Raw genomic sequence first — 19,297 nt, forward strand, 5'->3', positions numbered from 1 at the left:
CGTTCTGGCTTCCCTTTTTATGATTAATCATCACATTTTAACTTAAGCCATTTTAACCTAAATTCTCTATCTCTAACAATAGAATCCATTATACCATATCTGGGGATTATCTGCTCTAGGAGGAGGCGAGCTACTGTAGAGGCTGTAGCATTTACTGTTGGGAAGGCTTCCACCCATCGGGTAAAGTGATCTATTACCACCAACAGATACTTCCATCTTTGGACTTGAGGTAACTCTGTGAAGTCGATCTGGATACTTTGAAAAGGGCGTATGGCTAATGGTTGACCTCCCATGGTCCCTGTCCTCATTATCTTCTTATTAATTTTTGTGCATAGGTGACAGTTCTGCACCTCCTGTTGGGCCAAGGTGTAGATTCCCTTACACACATATTCTCGAAGCACTGTGTCACATAAGGCTTGGGTGCCCCAGTGGCTCTGATGATGCAGGTGTTTTAAAATATTGCGAGTTATTTCTTTATTTAGAACCATTCTTCCATCTGGTGTCTTTCATGTTCCATCAGGCAGCTGGCTTGCGCCCAGCTGAGCCATGTCCTTTTCTTCCTTAGCAATGAAAATGGGAGCCTTCTTTATGCCTTGTCTTATTGGGATTAAGGTCAGCAAACGGACTTCTTGTTGCATGGCTGCCCTTTTGGCTTCTTCATCAGCCAGTCTGTTTCCAATTGCTGTCGGGGTATCTCCCCTCTGATGGCCTGGTATGTAGACCACTGCTATTTCCTGGGGTAATGTCAAGGCTTCTAAAGTCAGAGTAATCATCTGTTCGAGTGCCAATTCCTTTCCTCTTGATGTAATTAGACCACGCTCCTTCCAGATCTTACCAAAGGTATGCACTACCCCGTATGCGTATTTGGAATCAGTGTAAATCGTTCCAGTTTTCTCTGCCAGTATTCTGAGGGCTCTCTGCAAGGCATATAGTTCACAGGACTGTGCTGACCAGCTTCCGGGTAGTCTCGTGGATTCTACTACTTTCCAAGTATTTCCTTCTATTATAGCATACCCACTTCTTCTCATTCCGTCAACACATCTGGCGGAGCCGTCAATGTAGAATTCATATCCTTCTCCCAGAGGAGTATCGCAAAGGTCTTCTCGGGTCTTGGTCTGAAGGTCCGTCAACTCGACACAGTCGTGCTCCACCTCTCTCTCTGTTTCACTGCCGTATAAAAACTGAGCTGGGTTGCAGCTATTAATCTTTGCAAACTGTAGATCTTCTCCGACCATTAAAATGGTTTCATACTTTAATATGCGAGAATCAGTCAGCCATCGATGGGCAGTTTGTGTTAATAAAACACTCACAGAATGGGAGGTGTACACAGTCATCTTTCCTCCAAAAGTAAGTTTACGTGCTTCCTCTACCAACAGAGCAGCAGCCGCTACTCCCTGGATACACGTCGGCCATCCGCGAGACACTGGGTCCATCATTTTGGAAAGGAAAGCCACTGGGTGTCGCTGACCGCCTTTTTCCTGTGTTAAAACTCCCACAGCTGTTCCTTGGTTATGAGTGACAAATAGCTGGAAGGGCTGTTTTAAAGAGGGCAGAGTGAGTACCGGGGCTCGTGTCAGGCGATGCTTCAAGTCCTCAAACCATCCCTCCTCCTCCTGGGTCCATTTCAATGGATATTCATTTTCATATGTCAGCTTTTCATTCATAAACTTCACCAACGCTGAGTAGTCCTCTATCCATAACCTACAGTAACCTAAGAGTCCCAGGAATTGTCTTATTTCCTTCTTATTACGGGGTAACGGCATTCTAGTGATTCCCGCAATCCGTTCAGGGGTAATCCGTTTCTGTCCTTTACTTATCTGGTGTCCCAGATATACCACAGTTCTCTCAACGAACTGTAACTTGTTCCTGGACACCCGTAGACCCTTTTTCCCCAGATAATTCAAGAGTCTAATTGTATCTCCCCTCATTTCTTGTTCCTTGGGTCCTGATAATAGTAAATCGTCCACATACTGCATTAGTTGGGAATCATCAGATTGTGGATAGTCCGCCAGGATTTGTTCTAGCATTTGTCCAAACAGGTTCGGAGATTCAGTGAACCCTTGGGGCAATACAGTCCACCGAAGCTGTCTCCGTCTACCTGTCCATGGATTTTCCCATTCAAACGCGAACATATCTCTACTTTCCTCTTCTAATGGACACGTCCAGAAGGCATCCTTCAAGTCGATAACACTAAACCACTCGTGGTCTGGGGGAATCCGACTCATAATAGTATAGGGATTAGGCACCACTGGGTGGCGGGTCTGAACAATAGCATTCAAACTTCTTAGATCCTGAACTAGGCGATAGGATCCATCTGACTTTTTCACTGGGAGTATAGGGGTGTTATAAGGTGACATGCATTCTTCTAATAGTCCGTCTCGTATTAGAGTCTCAATTACCGGTTGTAGCCCTTTTCTTCCTTCCAAAGAAATAGGATACTGACGTTTCCTTACCGGCTGATGACCTGGTATTAATGTGACATGTAAAGGTGGGATGTCCAGACCTCCTCGATTTCCCTCCTTATACCAGACTCTCTCGTCAATCTGCCGTTCATCCTCTTCCTTTAGAGCACAGAGGTGGACTCGCACTTCTCCGTCCACAGGGAGAGCACCCAAACCTAGGAGAGCCTGTAAGTCCCTTCCTAGGAGGTTAAATCCAGCCGACGGTAACAACAAGAGGTCTTGTACCCCTTCTCTTTCTTCCAGTTTCACTGTTACTTGGGGAATTATTGATACCATTCTGGGAGCCCCTTCTATCCCAGAAATTTTCAAATTACTTTTTACAGGTTCAGTCCCGATTGGCACAGTTATTACACTACTTCGTTCCGCTCCTGTGTCCACCATAAACACCACCTCTTCTCCCTTGGGACCAATTTTTAGTTTTACCAGGGGTTCCCTCTTATACTTGGTCCCCAACATTTGGAACCCCTGACCCCCCTAATCTTCTTCCATAAGTTCGAGGGCACGCAATTCCCTCTTGTATCGGGGGCATTCCCTCTTAAAGTGTCCTTCCTCATTGCAGTAATAGCACTTAACGAACCTCCGGGGTCTTCCCTCTCTTGGATATCTTGGATTGTTTAGAGGAAGGTTTTGTTTTCTTTCCCCTCTGGATTCGGCATTCATCTGTCGGATAGTCTGTACCATAACCTTTGTCGCCCTCTTTTGATCTTCTTCTTCTCTCTGCACATATACTTTTTGCGCCTTTTTAACAGGTCGCTTAGGGGTTTTTCGCTCCAGTCCTCCTCCTTTTCTAGTTTCTTTCTAATGTCCTGCCATGATTTGGAAACAAATTCAATTCGAATAAGCTGTTCACCCATTGGTGTACTAGGGTCCACGCCCGCATACTGTTGGACATTCTTTCTCACCCTCTCCAAGAAATCAGTAGGGGACTCGTCTTTCCCCTGGTGGTTCCCAAATGCCTTGGTGAAATTGTGACCCTTTGGCACAGCCTCCCATATCCCTTTAATTGTCCACTCTCTATATTGTCTCATACTTGCCAATCCCTCGGGTGTTCGTTTGTCCCACCTGGGTTCATTTAAGGGATATTTTTGTTCATGGGGTCTGGGGTCCCCAGGTTGTTCATATTCCCACATGAGAAGGGCAGCCCGTTGAATCATCTGCCTCTCCTGGGGTGAGAATAATGTTCCCATTATTGCCTGCATCTCTTCCCACGTATATGTGTTTGGTCCCAGGAATTGGTCGAGCTGTTCGGCCAGTCCTATAGGATCTTCCAATAACTTTTTCATTTCTTTCTTAAATCCCCGCACCTCTGTACTAGTTAGGGGAACATTCACATATCCCGTTCCCCCTCCCGGTCCTCCCATAGGAACTTCCCTCAGGGGATTTAGGCTTACTGAAAACTTTGATGGTCCTGGACCAGTCTGGGATCTTGTCCAGGGTCGGTTTACCGGTGGAAGTTTAGGGTCCGACTCCCTTAATTCATTCTTTTTTTCCCGGCTCCTTTCGGGGCAATCAGATTCATCACCTTTCCCCTCCGGTAATGAGCTTTCCTCGGGCGCAGTAGGCACCGGGGGAATATAAGGAGGGGGAAGGTTGTCCAGAGGTTCCCACTTCTTTTCTCCCGCTACCCTCAATTTAAAACATTTTGTTAAGGATCCTGGCCAGGGAACCCAACAAAATGCATATGCTGACTCTTCTTGATTCACCTTTGGTCTCGAATTTACATATATGTTTAATGCTTGTCTAACCCAATCCTCATCAGATCCAAATTTCGGCCACCAGACCGAGGAACCTTTAATAGGTTGTTTCGACCAAAGGAGACAATATTGAACCATCTTTTTCTTGTTTTTGTCTCGATATCTTTTACTATCCCAATTTTCAAACATTCTCCCCAAAGGGCTGTCAAGGGGAACTCCCAGGAATTGTCCTGAATTTTCAGACGAGCCCTTAGATTTTGATCCTCCCATTTTCCCACCTAGATCCGTTTATCGTTGCTGAGGACCCTCTCGTTCTGGACCCTACTCCCTTCTTCTCAGACGCCTCGTCGGAGGTACTGTCCCTCCTTCGGTTACCGCTGAGGTTTCCCTGGGGTCGACCCCTCTCTTCTCGGCACTTTATCGGAGGTGCTGTCCCTCCTTCGGTTACCGCCGAGGTTTCCCTGGGATCTATCCTAGAGTTCCACGACAGGGTCCTCACGCCACGACAAAAGCTCTATACCTGATCTATTAAGTTAGGTTTTTTTTTATCCAAACAGGTGTATCCCGTTACACCTGTTACCCAATCCCCACACCACAATCGTAAGTCGTCACTTACCGGTGTCTTCTCGGGGATTAAACCGTCACCCTTCTCCTCTCCGTCTTGTCGTGTCACCTTGTCCGGATACCACTCGCTCAAGCCGCCCGAAGCGACGAGGAAGGGACTAGGAGCCGCTGAACTCAGCGGGGTGCACCACCTCCGATGTCCCTCTTCTCGCCTCCACTCTCGCTGGAGTGTAGATCCCGGACGATCCCCCATTTGTCAGAAATAAAACTTCTCACACATGAGTCTCTTTAAAACTGATGACACGACAAGCTTTATTTACAAGTCTGCAGAGTTGGACTCAACTGGCTTCTCACCAGTTAAGCCCCGATACATACAGTGCATTGATTTTTATACCCTTGTTGTTTGCCCTTCCCCTTCTTATTAATACTGTTTTAATTGGTTAGTATTGCAAAAGCATTCTAAGTACAACTGCATTTTTAATTATCACGTTCGTTACGTACGCTGCGAACTCTACATACACTAAATTCTGTTTCTCACCCTTCTTATCAATCTTTTGTCTCCTGCATGTCTCTCACTATGACCATGAAAAGATATGTTTAAAAAAAACATATCCAGCTGAACTTTTTGTCCTTGGCTGCTAGTAAGCTCCCTGTCCGTTCTGGCTTCCCTTTTTATGATTAATCATCACATTTTAACTTAAGCCATTTTAACCTAAATTCTCTATCTCTAACAGTGGGGAAGAAGCTGTCCTTGTGCCGCTGAGTGCTTGTCTTTAGGCTCTTGTACCTTTTCCCTGTTGGTAGCAGAGTTAAGAGGGCATGGTCTAGGTGGTGGGGGCCTTTGAGGGTGCTTTTTTAAGACACTGCCTCATGTAAATGTCCTCAATGGAGAGAAGTCTGGTGCCTGTGTTGTCACAGGCCGAGTTAACAACCCTCTGGGAGTTTACTCTTGTCCTGAGAGTTGGCGCCTCCATACCAGGCCATGATGCAACCAACCAGAATACTCTCCATGGTACACCTGTAGAAGTTTATGAGAGTCTTCAGTGACATACCGAATCTCCTCAAACTCCTCATAATGTATAGCTACTGCCAAGGCTTCTTCGTGATTGCATCAATGTGGAGGCTCCAGGACAGTCCTTGGAGATGTTGACACCCAGGAATTTGAAGTTTTTGACCCTCTCCACAACTGAGCCCTCGATGAAGACTGGATTGTGTTCCCCTGACTTCCTCCTGAAATCCACAATCATTTCCTTGGTTTTGCTGACGTGAGCACAAGGTTAAACCAAAAAAGGTGACTCAACCGTGGATAACAAGGGAAATTAGAGACAGCATTAGGTCCAAAGAGAGAGCATATCAATTGGCCAAAAAAAGTACCACAACTGAAGACTGGGAGCAGTTCAAGATGCACCAAAGGAGAACAAAGGGATTAATCAAGAGAGCAAAAATAAATTATGAAAATAAGCTTACGGCAAATATAAAAACCGACTGTAAAAGCTTTTATAAATATGTCAAGAGAAAAAGATTGGTGAAATCCAGAGTAGGTCCTTTGCAGTCGGAATCAGGGGAATATATAATGGGGAATAAGGAAATGGCAGACCAATTAAATTCTTACTTTAGTTCTGTTTTTACAAGAGAGGATACAAATAACCTCCCAAGGATGTTGGGAAACATAGAGACTAATGCAAGGGAGGAACTGAAAGAAATCAGTATCTCTAAGGACATGGTCTTGGGGAAATTGATGGGATTGAAGGCAGATAAATCCCAAGGGCCTGATAATCTACATCCTAAGGTACTTAAGGAAGTGGCCATTCAGATAGCAGATGCTTTAAGAATTATTTTCCAGAACTCGATAGACTCAGGATCAGTACCCATGGATTGGAGGGTAGCTAATGTTACCCCACTATTTAAAAAGGGGGGTAGAGAAAAAGTGGGGAATTATAGGCCAGTGAGCCTTACATCAGTAGTGGGCAAAATGATGGAATCCATTATTAAGGATGTAATAGCGGAGCATATGACTAGCAGAGAAGGGATCGGACGGAGTCAACATGGATTTACAAAAGGTAAATCGTGCTTGACAAATCTATTGGAATTCTTTGAGATGGTGACAGTTAAAATAGATAGGGGAGAGCCAGTGGATGTGGTGTACCTGGACTTCCAAAAGGCCTTCGATAAGGTCCCGCATAAACGACTGGCTTACAAAATCAAGGCTCATGGGATTGGGGACAAAGTATTGATATGGATTGAGAACTGGCTGGCAGGTAGAAGACAGAGAGTTAGGATAAATGATTTGTTTTCTGAGTGGCAGGCGGTGACCAGTGGGGTGCCACAGGGATCTGTACTGGGACCCCAGCTGTTCACAATTTACATTAATGATCTGGATGAGGGGATTGGATGTAATATCTCCAAATTTGCAGATGACACTAAGCTAGGAGGGGTTGTGTGCACGGAAGAGGGGGTCAGGAAGCTCCAGTGTGATTTGGATAAATTGAGGGACTGGGCAGATACATGGCAAATACACTACAATGTGGATAAATGTGAGGTTATCCACTTTGGTAATACAAACCGGAGGGCAGATTACTATTTGAATGGCAATAGATTAAGAGATGGGGAAGTGCAGAGAGACCTCGGGGTACTTGTACACCAGTCTCTGAAGGCGAGCATGCAGGTACAGCAGGTGGTTAAAAAGGCAAATGGTATGTTGGCCTTCATATCAAGAGGGTTTGAGTATAGGAACAAGGATACCTTACTGCAGCTGTACAGGGCCTTGGTGAGACTCCACCTGGAGTATTATGTGCAGTTTTGGTCACCTTATCTAAGGAAGGATGTTCTTGCAATGGAGGGAGTGCAGAGGCGATTCACCAGGCTGATACCTGGAATGGCAGGAATGACTTATGAGGAAAGATTGCACAATTTGGGATTGTACTCGCTGGAGTTTAGAAGATTGAGAGGGGATCTCATAGAGACATAGAAAATTCTGGCAGGACTGGACAGAATGGATGCAGATGGGATGTTTCCAAGGATGGGAAAATCCAGAACCCGGTGCCATGGTTTGAGGATAATAGGCAAACCATTTAGGACCGAGATGAGGAGGAATTTCTTGACCCAGAGGGTGGTGAATCTGTGGAATTCATTGCCACAGAGGGCAGTAGAGGCAGGTTCATTAAATATATTTAAAAGGGAATTAGATCTATTTCTTCAGTATAAGGGTATTAAAGGTTACGGAGAGAAGGCGGAGATGGGGTACTGAACTTTAAGATCAGCCATGATCTCGTTGAATGGCGGAGCAGGCTCGAAGGGTCGAATGACCTACTCCTGCTCCTATCTTCTATGTTTGTATGTTTCTATGTTATTGTCATTACACCATTCAACAAGCTGATCATTGCTGTTTGTGATTCTACCGACAACTCTGGTGTCATCAGCAAACTTGTAGATGGCATTGGAATTGTGCCTGGCCACACAGTATAACAAGTAGTGCAGTGGGCTAAACATGCATCCTTGGGGTGCGCTTGTGTTGATGATCTGTGAGGAGGAGACATTGTTTCCAATCCATACTGACTGTGGTCTTCCGATGAGAAAGTCAAGAATCTAGTTGCAGAAATGGGTACAGAGGCCGAGAGTTTGAAACTTCTTGATCAGCACTGAGGGAGGAATAGTATTGACGGCAGAGCTGTAGTTGATGAAGAGCAGCCGTATGTATGAATTGCTGTTTTCGAGGTGATCCAGAGCTGAGTGGAGAGCCAGCGATATTGTATCTGCTGTGGAGCGATTGTGACGATAGGCAAATTGCACTGGGTTCAGATCTTTACTTAGGTACATGTTAATTCTGGCTATAACCTGCCTCCCAAAGCATTTCATCACAGTTGCTACTGGGCGGTAGTCGTTGAGGTAGCTCATGCTACTCCTCTTGGGTATCAGGATAATTGATGCCCTTTTGAACCATCTTACAACACTAATGTATAAAAATAAATATAAAAATAGTTGTGCATGAAATGTAAGGCAGCATCTTTGGTTCATTGATCATTCAGCAATGGCAGTGGGGAAGAAGCTGTCCCTGTACCTGCTTCTGGATGGTAGCAGAGTGAAGGGGGCAGGTTGTGGAGTTTCTGATTGTATTATATAACCTAAAAAAAATGCTGCAACTAATCAGCAGCTAAGGGAGGGAAACACACCATCAGCTGAGTGTTTTCAGCACTGTTTTTATTCCATCTGGGCGTTTGATGGATCAGCCCTTGGGGAACTCTGGCTCTTTGTCCCCGCCTGCTGGAGAGAGGCGCCGCTCTTGTCCTGTTGTGGCCACTTGTCAGCGTTGGAGGAGTGGTGGGAGACGGAAGGCTGAGGTGCTGCCTCCCTCAGAGGCTGGGCAACGCGCTCAAGGCTCGCCAGTTGCGACCCCGGTCATGATGCTCTTCTCTCGAAGAAAGAAACAGAATGAAGAAGCGCGGAAACGCCTGGAATATCAGATGTGCCTGGTGAGTGGGAGCGGGGGCCGAGCCGGCGGCGGCGGTTCGGATGGTGGGCGGAGGCCGAGTTCCGGGTATTGGGGTGGGTGGGAAGAGGAGGCCGGAACGAGGGGCCTGAGGTCAGAACGGGGGTAAGGGTTGAGGTTGGAAGGTGACGATGTCGGGGGGGGGGGGGGGGGGGGGAGGTGGGCGACGGAGATCGGGGGCGGGGATAGGCAGCGATTGCAGTGGGGAGTCGGGGGGCTTCGCCTTCGTCTTCTGCCGTGCCGCTGACAAACGATCCCTGGGAACAGTTTGGGCCCAAGAGAGTCGATCTCCCCCTTCCGATAAAGTAGTTTCCAACGATTTTGAGTTAAACATCCCCTTGGCACGTAGTTTCTTTGTTGTTCTTCCTCCAAAAACGGGTGCAAATTTTAATGAGAAGTAGTGGCTGCCAATAAACAGGGTGAGTGCAATTTGATCAAGGCAGTGGCCAACACAGAGTGAGGTCCTTTTGTGGGCATGGTGTTGCAGTCCTTTCAGGATTGGGCTGTAAATTAAAAGTCACACAATCCAACACAAAGCTGTAACCTTCCGTTAACTTCAATGCACCACGATTGTAAAGTCACCTGTTTTCTTAGAATCCTACCACCAATCGGGTTAAACGACACCCTGACTGCAAGAGTGTCTGCCAGTTGTGCATTATACATTAGCCAAATATAATTGTAGGGATATTTACTGGTGCGATTGGTAGGAGAAAGAGAACCTTACTGCATTTTCCAATAAAATGAAAAGATCAACTAACTGAGGAACAACATGGTCCAGATTTGTGGGAATGTACAGTAGACTCCTGATGGTCAGAGGGGAAATGGAAGAATAACTATAGGAGTGAATTTCAAAGCATCCAAAAGTACAAATGCAGTGATAATCAAAGATTCCAATCACAGGCAGAGTTCCAGATAAAGGGTATAGAGGGAAACGAGTCATTGACGTGTTTGCCACACTTGTACAGGACTTTGGTCACATCACACTTTGAGTATTAATGAATAATTCTGGCCACATTTATTGGAGAAAAATAGTATTTCATTGGGTGGGAGGTTTGCATTATGAGGAGAGATTTAAGTAGTTCTTAATAGATTAGAAGAATGAGAGGTGGCTTTACTGAACTGTAGAAAATCCTCAAGTCTTAAGAGAGTAGATACAGAAAATAATTTTCTCTTGGCTGAGAAGCCATTTAAGACGATGAAAAAAAATTCATCACTCAAAGCATGTTGAATCTTTGGAATTTTCTCTGCTAGAGAGCTGTGATTTCATGGCTCTCAGAAGAATTGAGAGATAAAGGACAGGATAGGAAAATAGTGTTGAGGTAGAAGATCATCCATAATTGAAAGGTTTATACGGATGTAATTTTGGAGAATTAACTCAAGTAGAAAAGGTGGCAATGAGAGAATATGTTGAATGTGAAGATTATTATTCAATTAGAAGTAAAGGATAAGAACAGAGATTTATAGGGAATAAAATGTATAAATTGGATCAGGGCCATTTTTCTGAGGCAGATATGAATCAGCAAAAGTGGATTGAAAATCCATTACTTGAAGATGAATCAATATCTGAACAGTGGGAGAATATGAGGGTACAGAACAGAAATACACCCATTGCAAGAAAATGTGAAACTTTCACATCAAGTCTATCATGAAAGTCTAGAAATTCATAGGGTAGGATGGTTTAAAAAAAAAGGACAGATACAGGGAATTCAATCCAGCCAATTAGTTAATTTGTAAAGGAATAGGAAGAGTGTTGAGAAATGTTGTGATTGGGGCCTGATTCTTTGGCTTGGCTTCGTGGACGAAGATTTATGGAGGGGTAATGTCACGTCAGCTGCAGGCTCGTTTGTGGCTGACAAGTCTGATGCGGGACAGGCGGACGCAGTTGCAGGGGAAAATTGGTTGGTTGGGGTTGGGTGTTGGGTTTTTCCTCCTTTGTCTTTTGTAAAAAGCTAGAGGTTGCAGGCAAAATCTTCGCTAGGATTCTACTAAATAGAATAATACCTAGTGTCGCTGAGAATATTCTCCCAGAATCACAGTGCGGCTTTCGCGCTAACAGAGGAACCACTGACATGGTCTTTGCCCTCAGACTGCTCCAAGAAAAGTGTAGAGAACAAAACAAAGGACTCTACATCACCTTTGTTGACCTCACCAAAGCCTTCGACACCGTGAGCAGGAAAGGGCTTTGGCAAATACTAGAGCGCATCGGATGTCCCCCAAAGTTCCTCAACATGATTATCCAACTGCACGAAAACCAACAAGGTCGGGTCAGATACAGCAATGAGCTCTCTGAACCCTTCTCCATTAACAATGGCGTGAAGCAAGGCTGTGTTCTCGCACCAACCCTCTTTTCAATCTTCTTCAGCATGATGCTGAACCAAGCCATGAAAGACCCCAACAATGAAGACGCTGTTTACATCCGGTACCGCACGGATGGCAGTCTCTTCAATCTGAGGCGCCTGCAAGCTCACACCAAGACACAAGAGAAACTTGTCCGTGAACTACTCTTTGCAGATGATGCCGCTTTAGTTGCCCATTCAGAGCCAGCTCTTCAGCGCTTGACGTCCTGCTTTGCGGAAACTGCCAAAATGTTTGGCCTGGAAGTCAGCCTGAAGAAAACTGAGGTCCTCCATCAGCCAGCTCCCCACCATGACTACCAGCCCCCCCACATCTCCATCGGGCACACAAAACTCAAAACGGTCAACCAGTTTACCTATCTCGGCTGCACCATTTCATCAGATGCAAGGATCGACAATGAGATAGACAACAGACTCGCCAAGGCAAATAGCGCCTTTGGAAGACTACACAAAAGAGTCTGGAAAAACAACCAACTGAAAAACCTCACAAAGATAAGCGTATACAGAGCCGTTGTCATACCCACACTCCTGTTCGGCTCCGAATCATGGGTCCTCTACCGGCACCACCTACGGCTCCTAGAACGCTTCCACCAGCGTTGTCTCCGCTCCATCCTCAACATCCATTGGAGCGCTCACACCCCTAACGTCGAGGTACTCGAGATGGCAGAGGTCGACAGCATCGAGTCCACGCTGCTGAAGATCCAGCTGCGCTGGATGGGTCACGTCTCCAGAATGGAGGACCATCGCCTTCCCAAGATCGTATTATATGGCGAGCTCTCCACTGGCCACCGTGACAGAGGTGCACCAAAGAAAAGGTACAAGGACTGCCTAAAGAAATCTCTTGGTGCCTGCCACATTGACCACCGCCAGTGGGCTGATAACGCCTCAAACCGTGCATCTTGGCGCCTCACAGTTTGGCGGGCAGCAGCCTCCTTTGAAGAAGACCGCAGAGCCCACCTCACTGACAAAAGGCAAAGGAGGAAAAACCCAACACCCAACCCCAACCAACCAATTTTCCCTTGCAACCGCTGCAATCGTGTCTGCCTGTCCCGCATCGGACTGGTCAGCCACAAACGAGCCTGCAGCTGACGTGGACTTTTTACCCCCTCCATAAATCTTCGTCCGCGAAGCCAAGCCAAAGAGAGGTGGAAACCTTCATATTTAAATATCTAGAGAAGCACTTGAAGATTGTCTGACTTTGAAGTAAAGTCCTCAATGTTCTAAGAATCAAAATTTATTGTCATGAGCAAGTCATGAAATTTGGTGTTTTGCGGAAACATCACAGTGCAAACGTACATATTATAAACATCTTATGACATTACTGTAAAAAAAAGTAAAAATAATAGTGCATGGAAATGTCTTTGGTTCATTGATTATTCAGGAATCTGATGGCAGCAGGAAAGAAGCTGTCCTTGTGCCGCTGAGTGCTTGTCTTTAGGCTCCTGTACCTTTTTCCTGATGGTAGTAGAGTGAAGAGGGCATGGGCTGAGTGGTGGTGGGGGTCTTTGAGGATAGAAGCTGCTCTTTTAAGACACCGCCTCATGTAGATATCCTCAATGGAGTGAAGTCTAGAGTCTGTGATGCCACAGGCCGAGTTAACAACCCTCTGTCCTGAAGGTTGACGCCTCCATACCAGGCCATGAAGCAACCAGCCAGAATACTCTCCATGGTACACCTGTAGAAGTTTATGAGAGTCTTCAGTGACATAACAAATCTCAGACACCTCACAAAGTACTAGTCTCTGGCAAGCCTTCTTTGTGATTACATCAATGTGGAGGCCCCAGGACAGATCCTCAGAGATGTTGACACCCAGGAACTTGGAGTTCTTGACCATCTCCACAACTGAGCCCTCGATGAGGACTGTGTTGTGTTCCCCTGACTTCCTCCTGAAGTCCACAATCATCTCCTTGGTTTTGCTGATGTTGAGCACATGATTATTGTTGTTACACCCTTCAACGAGCTGATCCATCTCCTTCCTGTCCACTTCCTCATTGCTGTTTGTGATTCTGCCAACAACTGTGGCATCATCAGTAAACTTGGAGATAGCATTGGAATTGTGCCTGGCCACACAGTCATGGGTGTATAATGAGTAGAGCAGTGGACTGAGCCCATATCCTTGGGGTGCGCCTGTGTGGATGATCAGTGAGGAGGAGACCTTGTTTCCATTTCATACTGACTGTGGTCTTCCGATGAGAAAGTCAAGAATCCAGTTGGAGAATGGGGTGCAGAAGCCTAGAATTTGTAGCTTCTTGACCAGCACTGAGTGAATAATGGTACTGAAGACCAAGCTGTAGTTGATGAAGAGCAGCGTATGTATGAATTGCTGTTTTCAAGGTGATCCAGAGCTGAGTGGAGAGCCAGCAATACTGTATCTGCTGTGTGGCGATTGTGACTATAGGTGAATTGCACTGGGTTCAGATCTTTACTTAGGTACATGTTAATTCTGGCCATGACCACCCTCTGAAAGCATTTAATCACAGTAGAAGTTAGTGCTATTGGATGGTGGTCATTGATACAGATCACACTACTCTTCTTGGATACTTGGATGATTGATGCCATTTTGAAGCATGTGGGAACCTCAGACCTCCGCAATGAAAGGTTGGAAATGTCTGTGAACACTCCAGCTAGTCGGTTGGCACAGATTTTCAGGACCTGACGCCTTGCGAGGGTTCACCCTCTTGAATGATGTTCTGACGTTACCCTCAGAGACAGAAATCACAGAGTCCTCAGCCTTTTCAGGGATTCTAGTAGGCATTGTTTGGTTCTCCTTCACAAAGTGGACATAGAAGGTGTTCAGCTCATCGGGTGGTGAAGCATCACAGTCATCTGTAGTGTTCGCCCTCGCTTTACAGGCTGCAATGGTCTTCATTCACTGCCAGCTAGCTTCCTCCAGAATTGCCACTTGCTTCAGAGATGGCCTTCCTCAGGTTGTACCTGGGCATCTTGTATAGATCCCGATCCCTGGCCTTAAATGCCCTTGTTCTCGCCCTCAGCAGGTTGTGTATTCTCTGATTCATCCAGGGCTTCTGCTTGGGGAACATTCTGTAATTGTGTGTGGGCAAATTGGATACATTTAATATTGGGTTTTGGTTAATAGATTTGCAAGGATCTTCTGTATGAGTACACTTCTGTGATGTTTGTGAGAATCTAGAATTGGCAGAAATAAATGAGGTTGATACTAATAAAGCCCAAGAAAGTTTCCTAAATTATATATCCTAAATCATTATATTGAGTGCACTACTGGAAAGGGGACAACACTGGATCTCTTGTGTAATGAGATTTGACAAATGACTGAAGTGTCAATTGGACACTTTGAGACCAGTTACAATAACTATGGAGACAGGTAAGGTCCTACATTGGGGCAGTGCTAGTTTTGGGGTCAAAGAACAGCTGGAAATTGTAAGGCTTTTAAGTGGCATCTCGCTTTCCTCCATTGACCACATTCGCCAGATGTTTTTCGTAAATGGGGCTCAAAGAATTATGGAAGGACCCTACTGTCCATCACACAGTATCATTGGCCCACTACCATCAGGAAGGAGGTACAGGAGCATCTAATATGTGTGTGTAAATGTATGTGTATATATGTGTGTATGTATGTATATATGTATGTGTATATGTGTGTGTGTGTGTGTGTGTGTGTGTGCTCGCACTACACAAACGTGGAGAAGAGTCACACGCACACCAAAGCTTTGGAAAATGAGTGGTTTATTGCTCTGGCTGTCGCGCTTATACGGGCCCCAGACGCTGATGTCAGGGGCCCCACGTCATTGGAGCGCCGGCCTGGGATTGGCTGATATTCCTACCAGAGTTCCCCATCTTCCCACTGTGTGGGAGGTCCCCTGGTAGAGATGTCATACAGCAGTGGCAGGTTACCTGGGCCAACAAGGGCGTCCTGAGGCTGGAGGCGACTGTCTTATATGTTGGGATCTCGGTCCTGCTGCTGCGCTTTGGTGAGGGCCATATAGTTGACCCCCTGGGATAGGGTGTGTACCAACTCAATCATGGGGCGTGACAGAGCATCAGCTACCATGTTCCTTTTCCCCACGATGTGCTGTACATCGTTGGTAAATTCGGACATGTAGGACAAGTGTCTCTGTTGTCGGGCCGACCACGGGTCCAATACCTTAAGGAAGGAGAAGGTCAGTGGCTTGTGATCGGTGAAGACCTTGAATTGCTGGCCTTCCAAAAAGTGATGGAAATGTCTTACCACCAGGTACAGCGCGAATCGCTCTTGGTTGAGCTCTGGGGTGGGGGTGGGGGCAGAGGTGCCTGCTGAAAAAAGCCAGGGGTTGCCACTTGCCCTCAATGAGTTGTTTCAGCATGCCCCCTACCACTGTGGAGGAGGCATCGACTGTCAGGGCGGTAGGTGCCTCTGGTCTGGGATGGACTAGGAGAGTGACATTGACTGGTGCGTCTTTGAAATTCTGGAACGCCCTCGAAGACTCATTGTACAAAATAATGTCTTTTGACTTGCTTGTCATCAGTGCAAAGAGTTGTACTGTGTGTTTTAGACTGAAGGGCATATGGAGAAATTCAAACAAGCCAAAGGGGGTTATAATTGCGGTCTTGGGGACTTGCGGAGGGTGAACTGGGATTTGGTGGTACCCCCCAGATGAGGTCCACCTTGGGGAGCACCCGTGCCCCATGCAGGTTTGCTGCAAACCCTTGGATTTGGGCATGGGATACCTGTCAGGTGTGGTGGCCTCGTTGAGGTGGCAGTAGTCGCTGCATGGTCTCTATCCTCCCGCTGATTTGGGCACCATGTGGAGGGGGGAGGCCCAGGGACTGTCAGAATGCCGTACAATCCCCAGCTCCTCCACTTTCTTAATCTCGTCCATTAGGCTGAGCTTACGGGAGGGAGTTGGTGCTCCCTCAAGTGGAGCGGGGGGCCCTTGGTCAATATGTGGTGCCTTAATCCGTGCTTTGCCGCAGAGAACTGTGGTGCTACTATCAAGGGGAACTCTGCCAGGATGCGGAAATGTGGTAGAGTCCAGGTGGAGGGTGGGTAATTTGGCTTTCCCCAGAAGCAGAGTTTGAAAGATTCTGGCATACAGCATGCCCCGTCCATTGATATTGTCAAGCAAGCAGTGAGCATGAAGGAAGTTGGCCCCCAGGAGCAGTTGCGCCACTGCTGCGAGGGTGAAGGTCCATGTGAAGGCGCTATTGCTGGACTGAAGGGGAATGGCGCAGGTCCCAAACGTCTGAATGGAGGAGCTGTTGGTTGCTCTCATTGCTGGACCCTGCTTGCTGTTGTGAGTGTCGTGACCTGCGGGGTGGGGGAAGGGCACTTATCTTGGCATTAGTGTCGACCAGGAAACGCCTGCCTGACCAGGAGTCCCAGACACAGAGGAGGCTATCACGTGGGATAACCACCACAGCCATTAACGACGGTTGGTCATGGCGTATCCTGGAAATGCACAAGGTGGGCCGCATCGACGGGCCCCCGCACCCCATCGTTGGCTGGGAAGGGGGCTCCACATGCCTCTCCGTCTGCTGTGGCCTTGTTGCCAGCTGGGGTTAGGGCTTGGTGATCTGTTCCATCAAGACGCCGTTTTCTTTCTTCACTCTCCAGAGCATGTCTGCCCAGGCTGCAACTTTCTTTGAGTCACTGAAGTCCTCATTGGATAATCCCAGGCAGCTGCTCCAGGAAAATTGCTCAAAGATCAGGCAAGGCTTGTGTCCCTCAGCGTGTGCAAGCATCTCACTCATGAAGGCGGATGGGGACCTGTCCCTCAAACTTGGCAGTGCACTTGCACTGTGATACCCCAAAAATGTGGGTTAGTAGCTCTTTGAAGGCACTGTATTTGTCTTGCTCCAGAGATTGCTGTTGGAAATCGAAGACCCTCGCTGCCGTGTCCTGGTCGAGCAAGCTCACTACATAGTAGTAGTGGGTATTGGTAGTGGCGATCCGTCAAAGGTGGAACTGGGCCTTGGCTTGTTGGAACCTGACATGTGGCTATAACACCCAGAACGTTGGCAGCTTAACCGAGACCAGGTGGAGAGCTGCTTGGTCCATCAACTTTGGGTCCAACTGCTGGTTGGACATGTCATGGTTACTAATGTTGTGTGCACTTCGCGAAGTGTGGATTCAGAACCACACCCACACCCACACCCACACCCACACCCACACACAGTCAGGTCGAGGTTGAGGACTGATTTATTGCTCTGCCAGCCCTGTTTATATCCACTCCCTGCCTCTGATGACAGGAGTGATGTCATTGCAGCGCCAGCCTCTGACTTGCTGTTTGGGAGGTCACGCGGGATGATGGCTGTCAGTCCCTGTGGGGCCCTCGTATTCGCCGGCCATTTTATGAGACTGGTTGTGACTCAGTTCTTGGGCTGCTACAATATAAAACATTTTTTTATAATCTTCATGTCTGTTTACCATGGTCTGGAGAAACACTGTTTCATCCAGTTGTGTACGAACAGTCAGATGATAATAAGCTTGGAAAGAAAACAATTTAACAAAGGAGAACAGAACTATCCAGTGTAAAAACAAACAGGTGGTGGGGGGGGGGGGGTGGGTGGCTTGTGTTTGGTGAGGAATGGTCAAATGGAAAGGCTGGTGTTGAAGCATATCAACTCCTGTCTGAGCGGCGACATGAAATCTGTTCCAATTCTCCTCTTGTAGTGTTATGAACCATGCATAAAGAGCAGCGATAGACACATTTAATTTTTAATTCTTAAACTATAGTCTTAACTTTTAAATTATCCTGTGTGTGTGTGTGTGTGTGTGTGTGTGTGTGTGTGTGTGTGTGTGTGTGTGTGTGTGTGTGTGTGTGTGTGTGTGTGTGTGTGTGTGTGTGTGTGTGTGTGTGTGTGTGTGTGTGTGTGTGTGTGCGCGCGCGCGCGTGCATGTTGAAGTTAAGGAGTTTTAAGTTTGATGCCCAGAATTAATGTTAAATTGATGGAAAGGCTGGAGTTGTGCTTTCTACAGACACACATATTCTTCTTGCATTGCCTTTGAAGAAATGCCCATCCACATGAGCTGTGGTCACAACACTCCTGATCTTTTTGTAGGCAAGACTCGAACTGGGCAGACTCCACAAATCTTCCAAGACCCTGTCACAGGTCTCTCCAAGTAACTTCACTGCAGTCACACCTAAAATGAATCAGTTTCTCCAAGTGATCTCCACTGTTAGTCACAATCAAAATTAAGCAATTTGCTTCCCAAAAAGATCCTCCTGGCACAGGTCAATCCACTGAAAGGACCCAATAATTCACAGAGCAGGCTTTGCTCTGAATTTCACAAAATGGCTGGCCACAAGAGCTGTTTCAAGAGCCTGCTTTCTCTTCAGCCGTCACAATGATTTTGCAAATATAATGAATTCTGTAACAGACTGTGACAAACAATTCTCCCAATGTATTGAATTATTGCTGAGCTGTGACTTGGGTTGTGTTTGTGTGAAATGTTAAATGTTAACTGTGAACTTTCAGTCCCTCCTGCTTATACCATCCCTTAGGGCGATAATCCCATTTTACTCAAACAGGAGCTTGTAATAGTAGCAACAGGTAGATGCCATCTACCTGGCTCTACCCAAATCCCTGGGACACCTGGACAATAAAGATGCATACATCAGGATGCTCTTTATCGACTACAGTTCGGCATTTAACACCATCATTCCCTCAAAACTGATCAGCAAACTCCAAGACTTGGGAATCAACACCACACTGTGTAATTAGATCCTTGATTTCCTCACCTCCAGACCACAATCAGTGAGGATTGATAAGAACATC

At 46.6% G+C, this 19,297-nt stretch overlaps 1 protein-coding gene across 10 annotated transcripts in view; it reads left to right on the plus strand.

Moving 5' to 3' along the window:
• The first annotated feature begins 8,911 nt into the window (after window positions 1-8,911).
• lrsam1 (leucine rich repeat and sterile alpha motif containing 1) overlaps window positions 8,912-19,297 on the plus strand; it is a 125,919-nt gene continuing 115,533 nt past the window's right edge. For all 10 annotated transcript variants that reach the window (XM_069933746.1, XM_069933755.1, XM_069933809.1 and 7 more), the window contains exon 1: window positions 8,912-9,189. In XM_069933746.1, coding sequence (XP_069789847.1) covers window positions 8,938-9,189 — 252 coding nt within the window. In that variant the 5' untranslated portion in view covers window positions 8,912-8,937. The remainder of the gene's footprint in view (window positions 9,190-19,297) is intronic.

This window comes from Narcine bancroftii, chromosome 1 (genome assembly GCF_036971445.1).
Source record: "Narcine bancroftii isolate sNarBan1 chromosome 1, sNarBan1.hap1, whole genome shotgun sequence".
Lineage (NCBI taxonomy): Eukaryota > Metazoa > Chordata > Chondrichthyes > Torpediniformes > Narcinidae > Narcine > Narcine bancroftii.